Source organism: Gigantopelta aegis, chromosome 13 (assembly GCF_016097555.1).
Source record: "Gigantopelta aegis isolate Gae_Host chromosome 13, Gae_host_genome, whole genome shotgun sequence".
NCBI lineage: Eukaryota > Metazoa > Mollusca > Gastropoda > Neomphalida > Peltospiridae > Gigantopelta > Gigantopelta aegis.
This window is the reverse complement of record NC_054711.1, coordinates 2,617,495-2,636,365: the sequence shown is the minus strand read 5'-3', so window position 1 is coordinate 2,636,365 and position 18,871 is coordinate 2,617,495. Positions and strand designations below refer to the sequence as shown.

Genomic DNA, 18,871 nt, shown 5'->3' with positions numbered 1-18,871 from the left:
TAAGGTAACCCTCCCTTTAAAATTGGGCTACGCATCGCTCGCCTCAACGATCTCCCTGTAAAAATAATCGGCTAAGAACACACATAGCAATTACTATGTGTGTTTTTACTTCAGTGTTATGTACCGGGTAACACAAGTGTGACAAATGTCCTCTCCCTCATAATAGCAGGCCTCGACCTTAGCGGTAGCCTGGAGTGTTTTTGCTACCAATTTTCCCCCTCGGACTACAAGATATCTAAACATGGTAATCCGCGGGCTACTAGCTTCGTCTCTTTTTTTGCACACCCAGTTACTCCGCAATCAAAACACTTAAACATCTAAAACAAAACCCAAAACCCTACCTAAAACAACATGTTTAAATAAAAATAAAATGATTTTACTTTTATTTAAATTTATTAAAATTATGGGGCTACCAGTTTTTACTGAGGACTTCCATATTACATAACCTGGTATCCCGGGGGTCTACCATTAAAAAACGTTACGGCCGAGGCCTGTAACATTTCATTACGCATTTCATGAGCGTTACGTAACTGTTGAACAGCCCCTTAACGCCTTCCAAAATCATAAAAAAACCCAGTGTTCAATTACAAATTCTACGATCACGTCTTCTGAAGATTTATTTTCCCCTGGTGTATATCTAGTACAAAACGTCCAGTGGGGCGTGTATTTGTTTTCGTAATTCACCGGTATCAAGTTCCGACGTGCCAAACCGTGTCAGTTGTTCTGTCTACTGTGTATGCGTTACTTGGCAACTATACCTTTAATTCCTTTATAGCGCTAATGAATATTCATTGTTATCTTAAGCCACGTGACCTTTCTTCAAAACGAAAGCATGCCGATTCGCCGCTCGGGCAAATCTCGTGTATCGAAGCACGAAGTGAGGCGGTATATTTTTGACAGACGACATTCACGATGTATACAAACTGGAAGTAAAACGAGATACACACTATGTGACTCCATTTAAACTTTTCAACCATGTTTTAGTTACATTTATTTTTATTTTTTCGTTTCATTGGAGTATTATTTTCGTTGGAATTGCTGTCCAGAGATAACGCATTTTCGTTGGTTTATTTTCGCGAAGGCTGGTCCTTCCATTCCATTTGATTTTCGTTTCAACATCGGTGAATGGAGTAAAGAATGGATTCGCATTGTCCCGTGTTAGTGTTCATCTTGTTGGTGTGCTGGTCATGTCCATCATACACTGCTGGTAAGTTGGAGTGAAAAAAAGTTTGTTTTTATATAACGACACCACTAGAGCACATTGATTAATCATCGGCCAATAGATGTCAAACATTTGTTAAGTTTGACATATAGTCTTAAAGAGGAAACACGCTATGTAAATTTTTTCCAATAGCAATTAGGGATAATTTATATACACCATCCCAAAGACAAGACAGCACATACCACAGCCTTTGATACAAACAGGACAGCCAGAAACACATTAAATATACCCATAGACACTTGATAAATTCTAAACAAGAAAACCTATTTAATATGTAATTTTAATAAGTTAAAGAGACAGACCCTAGTTTTTAAACATTAAGGCATATTTTTCACCTATACCCTATAGTTTCAACCCGTAAAAATAGACACTAAGTTTGGTTAATTTACAAACCTGTGACAAATTTGGATACAACAGTAGAAAAAGAGTCTGTGATGTTGAAATACCCTTAAAAATAGACTAAAACACAACTCCATAACGGTTACTTCTCAGACACATGAGCAGGACTTCTAGAATTCTTATAAGATCCACTAGCCATGGGATCAGTGATTTAAATAATTTACTAGCCACGATTAAAAATTCACCAGCCAAACTTTACTTTAAGTTAATATAAATTTACTAAATATTAGTAATAATCAGATATGTCACTTAAAGAGGGAGATAGTTTAAAAACACTAACAATGGGAGGGGTGGGGGTGGATGCAGGATATTCATATTTACAAAATAGACTAAACTGCAACATTTGACCAAAAAAAATTCACTAGCTGTCGGGCGTGGCAATAGTAGTTATTTACTAGCCCAACATTAAATGTCACTAGCCATGGGAGTGGGGCTACTATAATTTAGAAGCACTGCACGTGTGTTTAAAATATGAAAAATGCATTCTGTGGTATTAGAAACATCAGGATGACCAGAAACACTTCGGTTGTATGGAAATGGATAATCTAAAGAATAGATTATAAGTAATGTTTGATTTCAGTGGTCATAAACGGCTCTTAATTAGTGAAAACCATGCCTTGGTGTTTAAAAACTAGGGTCTGTGCCTCTAAATTGGGTTGGATATAAGTCAGAAACTTCTTACAATGGCAGCAAAAACTCAGGACAATAAATCTCAAGATCTGGGTAATACAGTGAAACCCATCTAAACTAGATACTCAGTAAACTGGACACTCAGTAAATCAGACACTCAGTAAACTGGACAGTCAGTAAACTGGACAGTCAGTAAACCAGACACTCAGTAAACTTGACACTCAATAAACTGGACACTCAGTAAATTAGACACTCAGTAAATTAGACACTCAGTAAACTGGACACTCAGTAAACTGGAATTTGCTTTAAACTGGACACTTCACAGTCCGTTCTTTTACTTACCAACAGGCATGGCAGAAGCAAGTAGATATTGAGGGGGCTGACTGAGATTGAGAGTACAAAGCAAAGTTTCTAGGGGGTTTGGCGGTATGTTCCCCGGTAAAATTAAAAAAACTAGTGGTCATGAAATGCAATTTCTTGCATTCTACAATTAAAATTCGGCATGAGTTTGACCCATACCCCTCCTTTCAATGGTTAAGGTTAGTTTTACTTTTAGTGTCAGGGTTAGGGTTAGTCTTTAGAGCCTTGATATAGAGAGGTTAGTACATTGAAAATATGTCTACATACAGCAAAATAACCTTTCAGTCTTATTTATTTGCTGCAAATGTCTTCTCTCTTTTTTTCAATTGCCATGGGCAGACTTTAAATTGCTGTCGGTGGTCCATTTCACTACGGCAAGTTTGTTTTTAAATTGCTGTGGGAAACAAATTTTTAAATTCGAGCCCTGTAAAAGACCCCTTGCTGCTTATCGGAAAGAGTAGCCTATGTGGCGGCAGCAGTTTTCCTCTAAAGAAATATGTCAGAATGACCATATGTTTGATGTCCAATAGCCGATGATAAGATAAAAATCAATGTGCTCTAGAGGCGTTGTTAAATAAAACAAACTTTACTGTATAGTTAACTGATAAACATTTTGTTTGCATTTTAACTTGGATCCTTTATATTCATGACTGTTTTGTCTTTGGGTCATTTTGACCTGTTAACTGTTTTCCCCACAGATTTACCGAACTGTTTAATATCTGCAGTTACATGGCATAATCTGCGGGTGATAGTTCGAGAATTAACCTAGCAAACACTTTTATCTACATTATCCTTGGACCTTAATAAATAGGCTTAATATTGTGCTATAAAAAAATGTTTTAGCTTCAGTGTGGGCGGGTTTCCTATCTAAGACTATATTAATATGTCAGAATTACCAAATGTTTGGTATCCGATAGCCGATGATTACAAAATCTGCAGGGCTTCTAGAATTTTTATAAAATCCACTAGCCATGGGATCAGTGATTTTAATAAATACATGTATGTACTAGCCACGATTAAAAATTCACTAGCCCCACTTTACTTAGTTAATACAGTTTTACTAAATAATAGTAATAATCAGATATATGACCTAAAGGGGGAGATGGAGCTTAAAAACACTAACAATGGGTTGTTGGGGTGTGGGCAGGATATTCATATTTACTAAATTGGCGTAACTGCAATATTTGACTACTAATTATTTACTAGCCCAACATTAAATATCACTAGCCATGGGAGTGGGGCTACCATAATCTAGAAGCCCTGAAATCAGTGTACTCTTGTAGTGTCGTCAAACAAAATAAACTTTTAACTTTAATATTGAACTGTAAAAAAAAAAAAAAAAAAAATGTTTTTAAGTTCTCTGTGGGGTTCATCCGTCAATGAGCCTTCTACAGATTTGTATGCAAGGGCATACTTTGTATGGACCTGTATGTAAGCTGATTCTTTAATATACATACGTGTATAACCTGTGACATTTACTTCCTCGTAACATATACATGTACATATATGTCTGCAAACAGGATTGGCATAAGCTAACTACAATGTTATAATCAGATTGTTGTTAGAGACGGCACAATAGTTTGTCGTATTAATATCCAGAATCTTCATGTTGGATTAATATCCTGAATCTCCAATTACGGGTTGGGTATAGGTTTAGTACATGTATTTCTATACAGTACTTTAATTTTCATACACAGTAGGAAATCAAGTTGCAGGGGTCAAAATTATTATTGAGGGATTTATCCAGGATTTTGTATCATGGTTCCATGTCTGTTGGGGGGGGGGGGGGGGGGGGGCGTATCCTAGTGGTAAAGTGCACACTCGGTGCATGGTCGGTCTAAGATCGATCCATGTCGGTGGGCCCATCGAGCTATTTCTTGTTTCAGCCAGTGCTCCACGACTGGTACATCAAAGGCCGTGGTATGTACTACCCTGTCTGTGGGATGGTGCATATAAAAGATCCCTTGCTGCTAATCAAAAAGAGTAGCCCATGAAGTGGCAACAGCAGGTTTCCTTTCTCAATATGTGTGGTCCTTAACCATATGTCTGACGCCATATAACCGTAAATAAAATGTGTTGAGTGCATCATTAAATAAAATATTTCCTTCCTTCCTTGTCTGATGGGAATTTGAAAATTAGTGCAAGCAAGTCATACTTGGGATATTTTTTCATGCCACTGAATGATACAGTACACCGCTGTTAACTTAATTTATATTACAACAGACGTATTAAATATATAAATATACTGAATGAATTAGAATGGACTATCCCTTTAAATGCAGGGCTTACAATACAATGGAGTGGATTTTGGCTTAGCTAATTTTCATATAGCACTGGTTATCCAGGAACGAGAGATATGGTACCTATATATATATCGTATATATCGTTCCCTACATATATCTCTTGTTCCAACCAGTGCACTACAACTGGTGAAAGGCTGTGTCATATGCTTTCCTTTCTGTGTTAAAGTGTATATAAAGATCCCTTGCAGCATTAGGACAATATAGCAGGTTTCCTATGATGTGTGTTGGGGAGGGGGCAGGATGTAGCCCAGTGTTAAAGCGCTCGCTTGATGTGCGGTCAGTTTGGGATCGATCCCTGTTGGTGGGCCCGTTTGGCTATTTCTCGCGCCAGCCAATGCATGCATCACGACTTGTACATCAAAGGCCATGGTATGTGCTATCCTGTCTATGGGATGGTGCATATAAAAAGATCCCTTGCTGCTAATCGAAAAGAGTAGTCCATGAAGTGGCAAAAGCGGGTTTCCTCAATATCTGTGTGGTCCTTAACCATATGCCTCATGCCATATAATCGTAAATAAAATGTGTTGAGTGCGTCGTTAAATAAAACATTTCCTTCCTTCTTTCCTGATGTGTTGGAATTACCAAGTTTGCCATCCAATAGCCGATGATTAATTAATCAATGTGCTTTGGTGGTGTCGTTAAACAAAACAAAGAAACTTTTATGTACAGTATTTCTTTGAAAATTATTAAAATGTGGGTAATTTTTAAGGAATATTTTATAAGCCGAAGACTAAATGTTGTAGTATAAAACTTGGTATAAAAATTAGCAATTGTGTAATTTGGCAATGGACTGGGTGAGACCAGAAATATAATTCTAAAACAAATATACTCACAGAAAAAAGATTTCTGTGCATGAAATAAAATGGTCTTAAACCAATTGTAAAGTTTATAAATGGTTAAAGGCAGACGGTCACAGATTAAAGGCATACTGTCACAGATTAAAGGCATACTGTCACAGATTAAAGGCATACTGTCACAGATTAAAGGCATACTGTCACAGATTTAAGGCAGACTGTCACAGATTAAAGGCAGACTGTCACAGGTTAAAGGCATCCTGTCACAGATTAAAGGCACACTGTCACAGATTAAAGGCTCACTGTCACAGATTAAAGGCACACTGTCACAGATTAAAGGCACAATGTCACAGATTAAAGGCATACTGTCAGATTTAAGAACCTTATTTCTCTAAAGTTTGTAAATGGTTAAAGGCATACTGTCACAGATTAAAGGCATACTGTCACAGATTAAAGGCATACTGTCACAGATTTAAGAACCTTATTTCTCTAAAGTTTGTAAATGGTTAAAGGCATACTGTCACAGATTAAAGGCATACTGTCACAGATTAAAGGCATACTGTCACAGATTTAAGGCATACTGTCACAGATTTAAGGCATACTGTCACAGATTTAAGGCATACTGTCACATATTTAAGAACCTTATTTCTCTAAAGTTTGTAAATGGTTAAAGGCATACTGTCACAGATTTAAGAACCTTATTTCTCTAAAGTTTGTAAATGGTTAAAGGCATACTGTCACAGATTTAAGAACCTTATTTCTCTAAAGTTTGTAAATGGTTAAAGGCATACTGTCACAGATTTAAGAACCTTATTTCTCTAAAAATGGATAATAAATGAAAATTACATTAATGTTTGGAAACCAAATCTAGCTATCGCATCACCTAACTGAACCACAATGGAGTGAAATCCATGTCAACCCTGTTGACAATAATAGTTTTTGAATTATAGACCATTGCCATAATTCAATTATTTTTATGAAATATTAATAAGTGGAATATGGTGGTTACGTAGATGACTGAATAAAGTACATTTAGGGACAAATCAAATTTATATATTTTTAGGTAATACTTTGTTAGGGTCAGTAGTCTGTGACAATATGCCTTTAAAATTTGTGACTCTTGTGGACACACCATAATTTGACAATTAATCTTCACATAATGTTTACAAATGACAAATGAATAATTTCTTGAAAACTTAAATTTAACCATTTGTTTGGGTTTTCTTTTTTATCATTAATTTGGTTGAACATATTCTTAATTGTGCAATACATGGTATATAAAACAACAAAGTTTTAAAATATCTATAGACAAAGATTTTTTTATTTCCAAATTAATTAAAATCAGAATATTTTGCATTGAGAGAAATTCATGTCAAACAACTTTTAGGTACCGATATTATAATTATACCTATTTTTATTACCTATATATAGTCTACAATAAACGGTTACACAAACATAATATTTTCCCACGCTTTATGGTATGGGTCATAATAATATATTGAAAACTGTTATGGCACACGCCTGGCATCACTATAGTTGCTGTAGCAGCTGCAGGCTTGTGACAGTCACGTCTATGACTGTGAAGCGATTATAGGGTGTATACTACCAAATCAAATCCCATAGACGACAATAGTAACATATGTGGCTAAAACTCCTACCTGCAACGTATCAACCGACATAAACGCCACGGATATAAATACTACCACCCCTTACACTTAAAGTGAATCAGAAAAAAATGGGGGTCAAGCTGCTCGTTTCTGAGATAACGGGTAGTGTCTATGACTACCCTAGTTTCGCACAAAATTCGAGTACTTTTTTTTACAGGTACCCCATACATGTTTCAAGCACAAGGCTACTTGACACATTGGTACTAGATGAAATAAAATTGCAATTTTTTTTTACCCAGATGAAACTATTATTTTTTACAACCAACACTCTCACATTTATAACCAATCACAGGACTTGTGGTGTTCACTTCTCTATCAAAAGTTCGGTGCACCTCGCACTTTGACCCAGCCGGAAGTTATTTGGTTTAGTACTACCTATAGTCATATTTAATATTTATTATAAATCACTGTTTTGTAGATAATAAATAAAATATAACATTCGCAGGAGTGCCATATGAAATTTATGAAACTTGTTTGTGAATTGTTTTATATCCCTTGCTCTCGCTTGGAGAATAAAACAATTAACAAACTCATTTCATAAATTTCGTATGGCACTCCCGCGCATGCAATAATCTATATGTATGGACTTGGGATATGAAGAATATATAAATACCAAGGTTTAGCCAGAAATAACATTTATTAACTAGTACGGACCTATAAAGATATGGTATGTGCTGTCTGTATTATAAAACTCTGGTAAAATAATCTGTTATGATATAAATATTCTCTCTCCAGGGCAGTGTACGTGTTCCACAGATTGTGTTACGAATTGTGCAGCGGGATCGTACTTCGACGTCACGTCTTCCAACTGTATAGCATGTCCACAAGGCTCATAGTAAGTACAGAACATCTATATTGAGTTCAAACTCCCATAAATTACTAAACTCTTTTTATACACCCATCTATGGGTCATATTATGGTATGGCATTGTTCGTACGTCCATGTGTTAACTTTAATCTTGTCCGGACCATATCTTGCATACAGGACCATCAAACCTCACATGTAGGAACAACTTGGGATGGTGGTGTGTTGTGTTCTATTACTAGGTCACTGTGACCTACTTTTTACGGTCTACTGCATATAACAGTAAATCCTTGTCTGGACCATATCTTGCATACAGGACCATCAAACCTCACATGTAGGAACAGCTTGGGATGGCGGTGTGTCGCGTTCTATTACTAGGTCACTGTGACCTAGTTTTCATGTTCTACTGCATGTAACAGTAAATCCTTGTCCATCACATGTAGGAACAACATGGGATGGCGATGTGTCACGTTCTATTACTAGGTCACTGTGACCTACTTTTTATGGTCTACTGCATATAACAGTAAATCCTTGTCCAGATCATATCTTGCATACAGATGCATACAGGACCATCAAACCTCACATGTAGGAACAACTTGGGATTGTGGTTGGTCCAAAACAAACTGTTCATCCATCCCATTGTAAAACATTTCACATAATTAGAATTGAATCATACCCATAACATATTCATTACTATAGATGTGGTTTTCCATCAAACTCCTGATGGGTGTGTCATATACCTCACTGATACTCTTGTTTGTTTCATATTATTAAAAACTGTTAAAGTAACAGTCTTGTGTGTGTTGTTATTGTAACATTTTCCCAACCGGAAGAGCCTTTTTAATCACTACTATGACACCACTAGAGCACATTGAATTATTAATAATCGGTTACTGGATGTCAAATGTAATTTTGAAATATAGTTTTAGAGAGGAAACCTACATTTTTCCATTAATAGCAAGGGACAATTTATATGCATCATCCCACAGACAGGATAGCACATACCATGGTTCATATAAAATATTCCTTACTACTAAGGAAACAATGTAGCGGGTTTCCTCTCTAAGACTATATGTTAAAAGTATCAAATGTTTAACATCCAATGTGCTCTAGTGGTGGTGTTAAACTAAATAAACTTTAACTTCTCCTCTACAGATTACCTTTAGATTAGAATACCCCCCTGCTCCGGAGTTAGTCACTGGCGAAGTCAGAGGCTAAATCCGTGGTGGGCGTGCCTGAACCTTAGTGGATAGGGGCACGTTAATAGAGTTTCCCTTCCCTCTCCGTATTTTACAAAATGACATTACAGAAGAATTAATGACCGGAAAGTTTTCCATCAATTTAAGGAGGTTATTTTTGTCACCTGCCAACCAATATTGACACCACTGTAAGTGGCTGGTTATTATTTTTTGGTTGTTGTGAAAGCCGAGAGTTAATATAATCCTGAACCTTTTACAAAAGGTCCGTCTCTCGGGCACATTCATGCAATTCTTGCTAACCATTTAATGATGTTTTCTAGTCAACTGGTATTGATCTTTTTCAATGAGTATGGAATGGTCAGTAATAAATACTTAATGTGCTGCTACATTTATACAGCTAGTGGTGTGGAAAATATTGTCAAAGCTATTATATACATTTTTGTTGCGGAACTGGTCCATTGTGACATTGATATATGGATAGACAGTAAACAGATCCTTCAGTGGGTACTTAGATATATTACTTAGATTAGAATACACAGTTTAACGAATGACTTTTTAAATCGGGAGAAGGCGGGATGTAGCCTGATGTATGATCAGTGTGGGATCGATCCCCGATGGTGGACCCATTGGGCTATTTTTTGTTTCAACCAGTGCACCACAACTGGTATATCAAAGGCCATGGTATGTGCCATCCTGTCTGCGGGAAGATGTATATAAAACATCCCTTGCTGCTAATCGAAATGAGTAACCTATGAAGTGGTGACAGCAGGTTTCCTTTCTTAATATCTGTATGGTCCTTAACCATATGTCCGACACCATATAACCATAAATAAAATGTGTTGAGTGCGTCATCAGTGATAGAAATAAGCAGAATTTTTTACAAATACATCTAGAAATTTACTTATCCGCCAATATTTTCACTTGTCCAAATAAATGGTTTGTTTTATTAAAGTACAAGGATAATGTTTTTAATTTTTTAAAATGAAAATGCATTGAAGATTTTCACTTGTCCACAGGACAACCACCAAGGTATATTTCTCTTGTCCGAATAGATTTTCACTTGTTAGGACAAACGGACAAGTGCTTATTTCGAACGCTGGTCGTTAAAATAAAACATTTCCTTCCTTCCTTGTTAAAACAGGAGGGTCACGATCCAGCTAAATGGGTAGAGTGCTAGCCTTGTGGTGTTATAGGTCATAGGATCGATCCTCTTGGTCGACTCATTCTCTGATTGGATGTTCCCACCCCAAGTAGTGTCCTATGGCTTGTATATCACAGGGTGTAGAAAGTGCTTATATATTATATACAGTCAAATCTTGTTGGGTTGAACTCGGAAGGATTGAATTAATACACCGCAACGTTCAAACCAAAAACTAAGTCCCGATTTTTTGTTTGGTAAATTTAACCCTTATATTAAGTGCTGATAGGTCAGAGTTTTCCTGGGTTGACTAAAAGTCTTTGCTCGAACAAAATTATCAGTCCTGTTGATTTCGCTCGAACTGGTGATCCATGAAATATTAAATGGGAAACCACCCAGTTTCTCATTCATCTTTCTAACTGATGTCACAAAAATAGTTGATTTTGACTGAATAGTTAGGTCGAACTACCCAATGGGTCGAGCACTTTCTCGAGTACTGACAGGGTTCAACCCAACGGGATTCAACTGTGTTTTATATGTATGTGTGTGTGTGTGTGTGTGTGTGTGTGTGTGTGTGTGTGTGTGTGTGTGTGTGTGTGTGTGTGTGTGTGTGTGTGTGTGTGTGTGTGTGTGTGTGTGATATATAAAAGATTCAATGCTACTAATTGAAAAAAACTGATATGTCCTCTCTCCCACCTGTAATGCTGTGGCTGCAACCCTGCATGGTTTTGTCATATCCTGTAACTCTATACACCTGTATGTATATACCTGTGGGTAACAATACCTAAAATCTATTACATAAATTATGTGACTTTAATCAGACTGAGACTTATTACCAACTGGTGTGTTTTGTTCACTTGACAAAAGAACAAAGGGTTGCATTGAGCACTGTACAAATGACTCCATATTACACCTGTTTGAATGTATTGAACTGGTATCGCATGGCAGAGTGTGATATGTTTGTATGTAACAATGCAGTATTGTGCATGTGACATGTAGGCGCGTTTGTGCATGTTTGGAGAGAGATCAGAGAGATTTGTAAAACAAGAGAATTGCAACAACATTGACGGATGGATACAAATCATTCAGATATAAATTGTAAGAGGGTGGTGACAGTGGCCCGGGCTTTCTCTCCTAGCTTCGCTCAATAAAATGTTGATTTAAAACCATCTTGGACACTGAATAGCCGTAGTTGAAAGTTAAAGTTTGTTTTGTTTAACGACACCACTAGAGCACATTGCTTCATTAATAATTGGCTACTGGATGTCAAACATTAGGTAATTTTGACATATAGTCTTAGAGAGGAAACCCGCTACTTTTTTTTCATTAGTAACAAGGTATCTTCTATATATGCACAGCCCCACAGACAGGATAGCACATACCACATCCTTTGATATACCAGTCGTGTAGCACTGGCTGGAAAAATTGCCCAATGGGCCACCAATGGGGATCGATGATTCCATATAAAGTTAGTTTTGTTTATAAATCAATGTGCTCTAGTAGTGTTGTCAAACAAAACAAACTTTAACTTTGTCCTTTCTGTGTACCGGTGCCTGGGGAAGACACTTTGTACCCTGAGACTTTTTGTAATTTCTCCAAACACTTATTATATTAGTCAATATATGGTCCCAAATGGTTTGAGTGTTGTGATCTTATTGAGTATATATATATATATCACCATTAGGCTATTTCTTGTTCCAGCCAGTGCTCCACAACTGGTGTAACAAAGGCCGTGGTATGTGCTATCCTGTTTTTAGGATGGTGCATATAAAAGATCCCTTGCTGCTAATCAAAAAGAGTAGCCCATGAAATGGCGACAGCGGGTTTCCTCTCTCAATATCTGTGTGGTCCTTAACCATATGTCTGACACCATAAATAAAATGTGTTGAGTCCGTTGTTAAATAAAACATTTCCTTCCTTCCTTCTTAAACCGGCCTCGGTGGCGTCGTGGCAGGCCATCGGTCTACAGGCTGGTAGGTACTGGGTTTGAATCCCAATCGAGGCATGGGATTTTTAATCCAGATACCGACTCCAAACCCTGAGTGAGTGCTCCGCAAGGCTCAGTGGGTAGGTGTAAACCACTTGCACCGACCAGTGATCCATAACTGGTTCAACAAAGGCCATGGTTTGTGCTATCCTGCCTGTGGGAAGTGCAAATAAAAGATCCCTTGCTGCTAATCGGAAGAGTAGCCCATGTAGTGGCGACAGCGAGTTTCCTCTCAAAATCTGTGTGGTCCTTAACCATGTCTGACGCCATATAACCGTAAATAAAATGTGTTGAGTGCGTCGTTAAATAAAACATTTCTTTCTTTCTTTCTTTTCCTTCCTTCTTGTTGAGAATGTATTTTTTTTGCCCACCTGTAAGTCACTATCTTGTAATTGTATGCCCATGTATATCAAGATTTCAGTGAGACGTTATTGTGGTGTTGTGTGTTTACATGATGTTGAATAATGACGATTTAATCAGGTGTTATGAAGTGGCACTGAGCAATTTCAGACAGGGTTATGGTCTGTAGTTACCTGCGTGGCATTGAATTGATGAAAGGATCTCACTCTCTTTGACAGGACACGACACGACACATTCTGTGAAAGACCTGATTCTGTCAGTGGTGGCAGTCGGCCAAGCAGATTATTAATACAGTCAAATACTGTAAACAGTCTGATTATCAGTACAGTCAAATACTGTAAACAGTCTGATTATCAGTACAGTCAAATACTGTAAACAGTCTGATTATCAGTACAGTCAAATACTGTAAACAGTCTGATTATCAGTCCAGTCAAATACCTTAAACAGTCTGATTATCAGTACAGTCAAATACAGTAAACAGTCTGATTATCAGTACAGTCAAATACTGTAAACAGTCTGATTACTAATACAGTCAAATACAGTAAACAGTCTGATTATCAGTACAGTCAAATACCTTAAACAGTCTGATTATCAGTACAGTCAAATACAGTAAACAGTCTGATTATCAGTACAGTCAAATACTGTAAACAGTCTGATTATCAATACAGTCAAATACTGTAAACAGTCTGATTATCAGTACAGTCAAATACAGTAAACAGTCTGATTATCAGTACAGTCAAATACTGTAAACAGTCTGATTATTAATACAGTCAAATACAGTAAACAATCTGATTACTAATACAGTCAAATACAGTAAACAGTCTATTAATACAGTCAAATACAGTAAACAGTCTGATTATCAGTACAGCCAAATACTGTAAACAGTCTGATTACTAATACAGTCAAATACAGTAAACAGTCTGATTACTAATACAGTCAAATACAGTAAACAGTCTGATTACTAATACAGTCAAATACAGTAAACAGTCTATTAATACAGTCAAATACAGTAAACAGTCTGATTATCAGTACAGCCAAATACTGTAAACAGTCTGATTACTAATACAGTCAAATACAGTAAACAGTCTATTAATACAGTCAAATGCAGTAAACAGTCTGATTACTAATACAGCCAAATACAGTAAACAGTCTGATTACTAATACAGTCAAATACTGTAAACAGTCTGATTATTAATACAGTCAAATACAGATACTGTAAACAGTCTGATGGTTTCATTCTAGGTTTTTTTTTTGTATTACAGTAAATAGTCTGATGTTTTGATTCTGTTTTCTTTTAACTATTACAGTAAACAGTCTGATTATCAATACAGTCAAATACAGTAAACGTCGCAATTTGCTACACAAGTTTCAGAGATCACTACACAAATTTAAAACATTAAACAGTCGTTGCTAATCAATTTTCAATTGACTAGAAATATCGCTAATCGAGATTTTGAAAACTAAATAGATTTCCGTGTTAATATACCCGGTATATATTTTTTTATTACAGTAAATAGTCTGATGTTTAGATTCTGTTTTTTTTTTATTTTTATCACAGTAAACAGATTATTAATATAATAAATTACTGTATACGGTCTGATGTTTAGATTCTGTTTTATTTTATTACAGTAAATAGTCTGATGTTTAAATTTTTTTAATTAATGAAATAAATAAGATAATTTATTTAGATTTTATTATCATTTATCAATAAAGTAAATATGTTAATGTTTAGATTACTTGTGGGAGACAAAAATCTTAAGTTGGAGCCCATCAATACAGTGTGTAATATATTTCTTTATTATCCATATGGTTCAACATAACCAAGTTAATAATAATCATATGAAGCACACGTGTAATAACAAGTGTAATGACGTAATTTTGGGAAGCGACGTCATAACATGACGTTGCTTCTCCAGTCCTAGCTCAGACTATGCATTTGAAATATGACGTCATTTCGTCGTCGTCTTCTAGTTGTGACTGAAACAGTTGAGTTGCGTCTTGTTATTCATAAAGAAAACAACAATAATAATGTGGATAATAAAGACATTATTACACTCGTGTGTGTGTCGTACTGATTTTATGAAACGAGTGTCACGATTCGTGTATTAACCTCTCTCTCGCTCGGGTAATACAATAATCGTGACACTCGTTTTGTAAAATCAGTACGACACACAAGCTCGTATAGTAATCTCTATACAATCAGTACGACACACAAGCTCGTATAGTAATCTCTATACAATCAGTACGACACACAAGCTCGTATAGTAATCTCTATACAATCAGTACGACACACAAGCTCGTATAGTAATCTCTATACAATCAGTACGACACACAAGCTTCGTATAGTAATCTCTATACAATCAGTACGACACACAAGCTCGTATAGTAATCTCTATACAATCAGTACGACACACAAGCTCGTATAGTAATCTCTATAAAATCAGTACGACACACAAGCTCGTATAATAATCTCTATATGTGAATTATGGAAATACACACTGTGCTTTAATGGTCACTAGTGAACATTATGCTGTAGAACCGTTTCTCATCTTTGATTTATCATAGAGAACGGTTTCTCAACTTTCATATATAATACACAACAGTTATCATTTTTAAGATATCACATAGAAGAGTTTTGCAGCTTAATTATATCATGTAGAATAGTTTTCCAACTTTGATATAGCACATAGAACAGTTTTTCAGCTTTGATAATATATTTAGAACAGATTTTCAACTTTGATAAATCATATATATATGGAATAATTATTCAAATTCCTTACATCGTATTGCACAGTTTCTCAACTTCAGTATATTATATAGAACAGTTTCCCAACATACATTCTTATATCATATACAACAGTTGTGAATATCAATATATAACATAAAATAGTTTCTCAACTTTTGATGTATTGCAGACACTTGAGAATACCAGTCAGAATAATGACTTTATATTTGTATAGATGTGCATACCGGTATGTATGCTGTATAGTTAGGTGATATTTGATAATGTACTTTTCGATGTGTTCACTTGATTCAATAAAGGACCTAGGTTGAAAAGAAGCCTCAAGGAGGTCTTTTTTCTTAATCCCGTGTCTACCCGATCAAGTATATACTGAACCCCTGCGACATATAATTGTCGTATCGCATACCGAGAACCACTTGTTTGTTTACCGTGCTGTACATAGTGTAAGTAAACAGTGATAAGAAAAGGGAGTACTTTCCTCTTGCTGGAAATTAGTGTCCAAACAAAGAATTGTACCTGTAGCAGGTAATAAATTTATGACGGTACAAATACGCAAGCCTGAAGTGTTGTCTTCTTGCTACCAGGATGTGGTTTAAAATAAAAATCTTGAATCTTTTGAGTAGTATAAAATGTTGAATGAATAAGTGAAAGAATGGCAGGCCTGCCATGACATGTTTTTTATTAAGGGGAGTGATTCATTTTCTGAGCCATTTAAGATACGACAATACTGATATCATATTAAAGGGACATTCCTGAGTTTTCTGCATTGTAAGATGTTTCCAACTAATAAAATATTTCTACGATTAAACTTACATATTAAATATATTTTCTTGTCTGTATATTCAATGTGTTTCTGGTCATTTTAATATTTGTAAGAAGCTCAAACTGAATTTTGTCTTCAAATAATTAAAAAACCCCGACCAGAAACATGTTTAATATACAGCCACTAATATTTTATGCAGAAAAATATATTTGATATGCAATTACAATCGTTAAAAAGTCTCTGTTAGTCGATAACATCTTAAAAATTGTAGCAAACTCAGGAATGTCCCTTTAAAAAGTTAATTTGTTTTGTTTAACAACACCACTAGAACACATTGATTTATTAATCATCGGCTATTGGATGTGAAATATTTTGGTAATTTTGACATAATTATAATCTTAGAGAGGAAACCTGCTACATTTCTCACAGACAGTGTAGCACATTACACAGACTTTGATATACCAGTCGTGGTGGACTGCCTGGAATGAGAAATAGCCAAATGGGCCCACCGATGGGTGGATGGATGGGTGATTGTTTGGATGGATAGGTGGGTGGGTGGATGGATGGATGGATGGGTGATTGGATGATTTCATGGATGGGTGGGTGGGTGGATGGATGAATGGATGGGTGATTGGCTGGATGGATGGGTGGATGGGTGATTGGGTGGATGGATAGATGGATGAGTGGGTGGGTGGGTGGGTGGGTGGGTGGATGGATGCATTGTTGGATGTATTGTTGGATGGATGGATGGATGGGTGATTGGGTGGATCGATGGATGGATGGATGATTGTTTGGATGAATAGGTGGGTGGGTGGATGGATGGATGGATGGATGGGTGATTGGATGATTGGATGGATGGGTGGGTGGATGGATGGATGGATGGGTGAATGGATTGTTGATTGGGTGGATGGATGGGTGATTGGGTGGATAGGTGATTGGGTGGGTGGATGGATGGATGGATGGATGGGTGATTGGGTGGATAGATGAATGGGTGATGGGTGGATGGATGGGTGATTGGATGGATGGATGGATGGATGGATGGATTGGTGATTGGATGGATGGGTGATTGGATGGATGGACGGGTGATTGATTGAATGGATGGATGGGTGATTGGGTGGATGGATGGGTGATTGGGTGCATGATGGGTGATTGAATGGATGGATGCATGGATGGATGCATGGATGGATGGATGGGTGATTGGATGGATGGATGGATGGGTGATTGGATGAATTGATGGATGAGTGATTGGGTGGATGGATGGGTGATTGGGTGCATGATGGGTGATTGGGTGAATGATGGGTGATTGGGTGGATGGATGGGTGGGTGGGTGATTGGGTGCATGGACGGATGGATGGATGGATTAATGGATTGATGGATGGATGGGTGATTGGGTGGATAGATGGGTGCCTGATGGGTAATTGGGTGCATGGATGGGTGGATGGATGGATAAATGGGTGGATGGATGGATGGATGGGTGGGTGTATGGATAGATAGATAGATGGGTTGGTGGATGGATAGATGGGTGGGTGAATGGATAGATGGGTGGGTGGATTGTTGGATGGAACTTGGACTTGCGACTTCATAGTTGCAACAACTTCAACTTTAATATCTTCTCTTTGAATATTAGCATGAAATTTTTTAAATCAAAATGAATTAATTCATCATTTTAGAAATAAACTATCGCATCATTTTATAAAACTGGTTAATTAATATTAATGTAAACTAATTATTAACTTTGTTTTTTTTAATTTTCAGCTGCCCTGGCGGCAGTCAACCAAAGACAGATTGTCCGGTTGGTTACTATGGCAACCAAGTTAGTCAGAATGCTCTGAGTGATTGTCAGGTTAGTATTTTGGTTGAGCATTTCATCTATAATTTTTGCCATGTCAAAAATGGTTAATTTTGTTACATTTTTTGTTAATACATTGTCACGGGGATCCTATAATACCCGTAACTGAATAAAACATGATTATCCAAATATCTCTCCTAACTGTATATCTATTAGATCTCTCTGTATCGGGAAGGCTACTACCCGAGTGGCCCAGCTCTAGGAGTAATCAGAGATAAGATCTTAATATAAATATATATCTATATGTAGCATGTTTAGTTCACTAGAAAACACAACAAAACACAATACACTTTAGAATCTGTATTAACACTAACGCTGACAAATGCACTTGCCGCAGTTACGTTAATTAACAACAACGATGTATTAACAACCCAGAACTAATCACTTGATTAGTTAATCATTAGGTGTCTAGTTTACCCAATATTCTAATCACTTCACTGTGATACAACACACACCCGTGTGATAATGGAGAATGTTGCCAGGGGAACTTAATTAATCAAGGAATTACAACTCTATTCCTCTCTGGTTAATTATTACTTAACCCTTAAATACTCATTCAGTAACCATGTAATACAGAATTAATACTGGTACATATCACAATAAAGACAATAACCTACAATTTACCTAGGTCCTCTAGGATTACCAGCTAAGCT

The 18,871-nt window shown here is 36.5% G+C and overlaps 1 protein-coding gene across 1 annotated transcript in view; it reads left to right on the top strand.

The window, feature by feature from the left end:
* Positions 1 to 1,053: 1,053 nt before the first annotated feature.
* The window catches only part of LOC121387601, a 251,086-nt gene continuing 233,268 nt past the window's right edge, over positions 1,054 to 18,871 (top strand). The window contains exons 1-3 of the mRNA XM_041518760.1: positions 1,054 to 1,207; positions 8,111 to 8,210; positions 18,125 to 18,212. Coding sequence (XP_041374694.1) covers positions 1,138 to 1,207; positions 8,111 to 8,210; positions 18,125 to 18,212 — 258 coding nt within the window. The 5' untranslated portion in view covers positions 1,054 to 1,137. The remainder of the gene's footprint in view (positions 1,208 to 8,110; positions 8,211 to 18,124; positions 18,213 to 18,871) is intronic.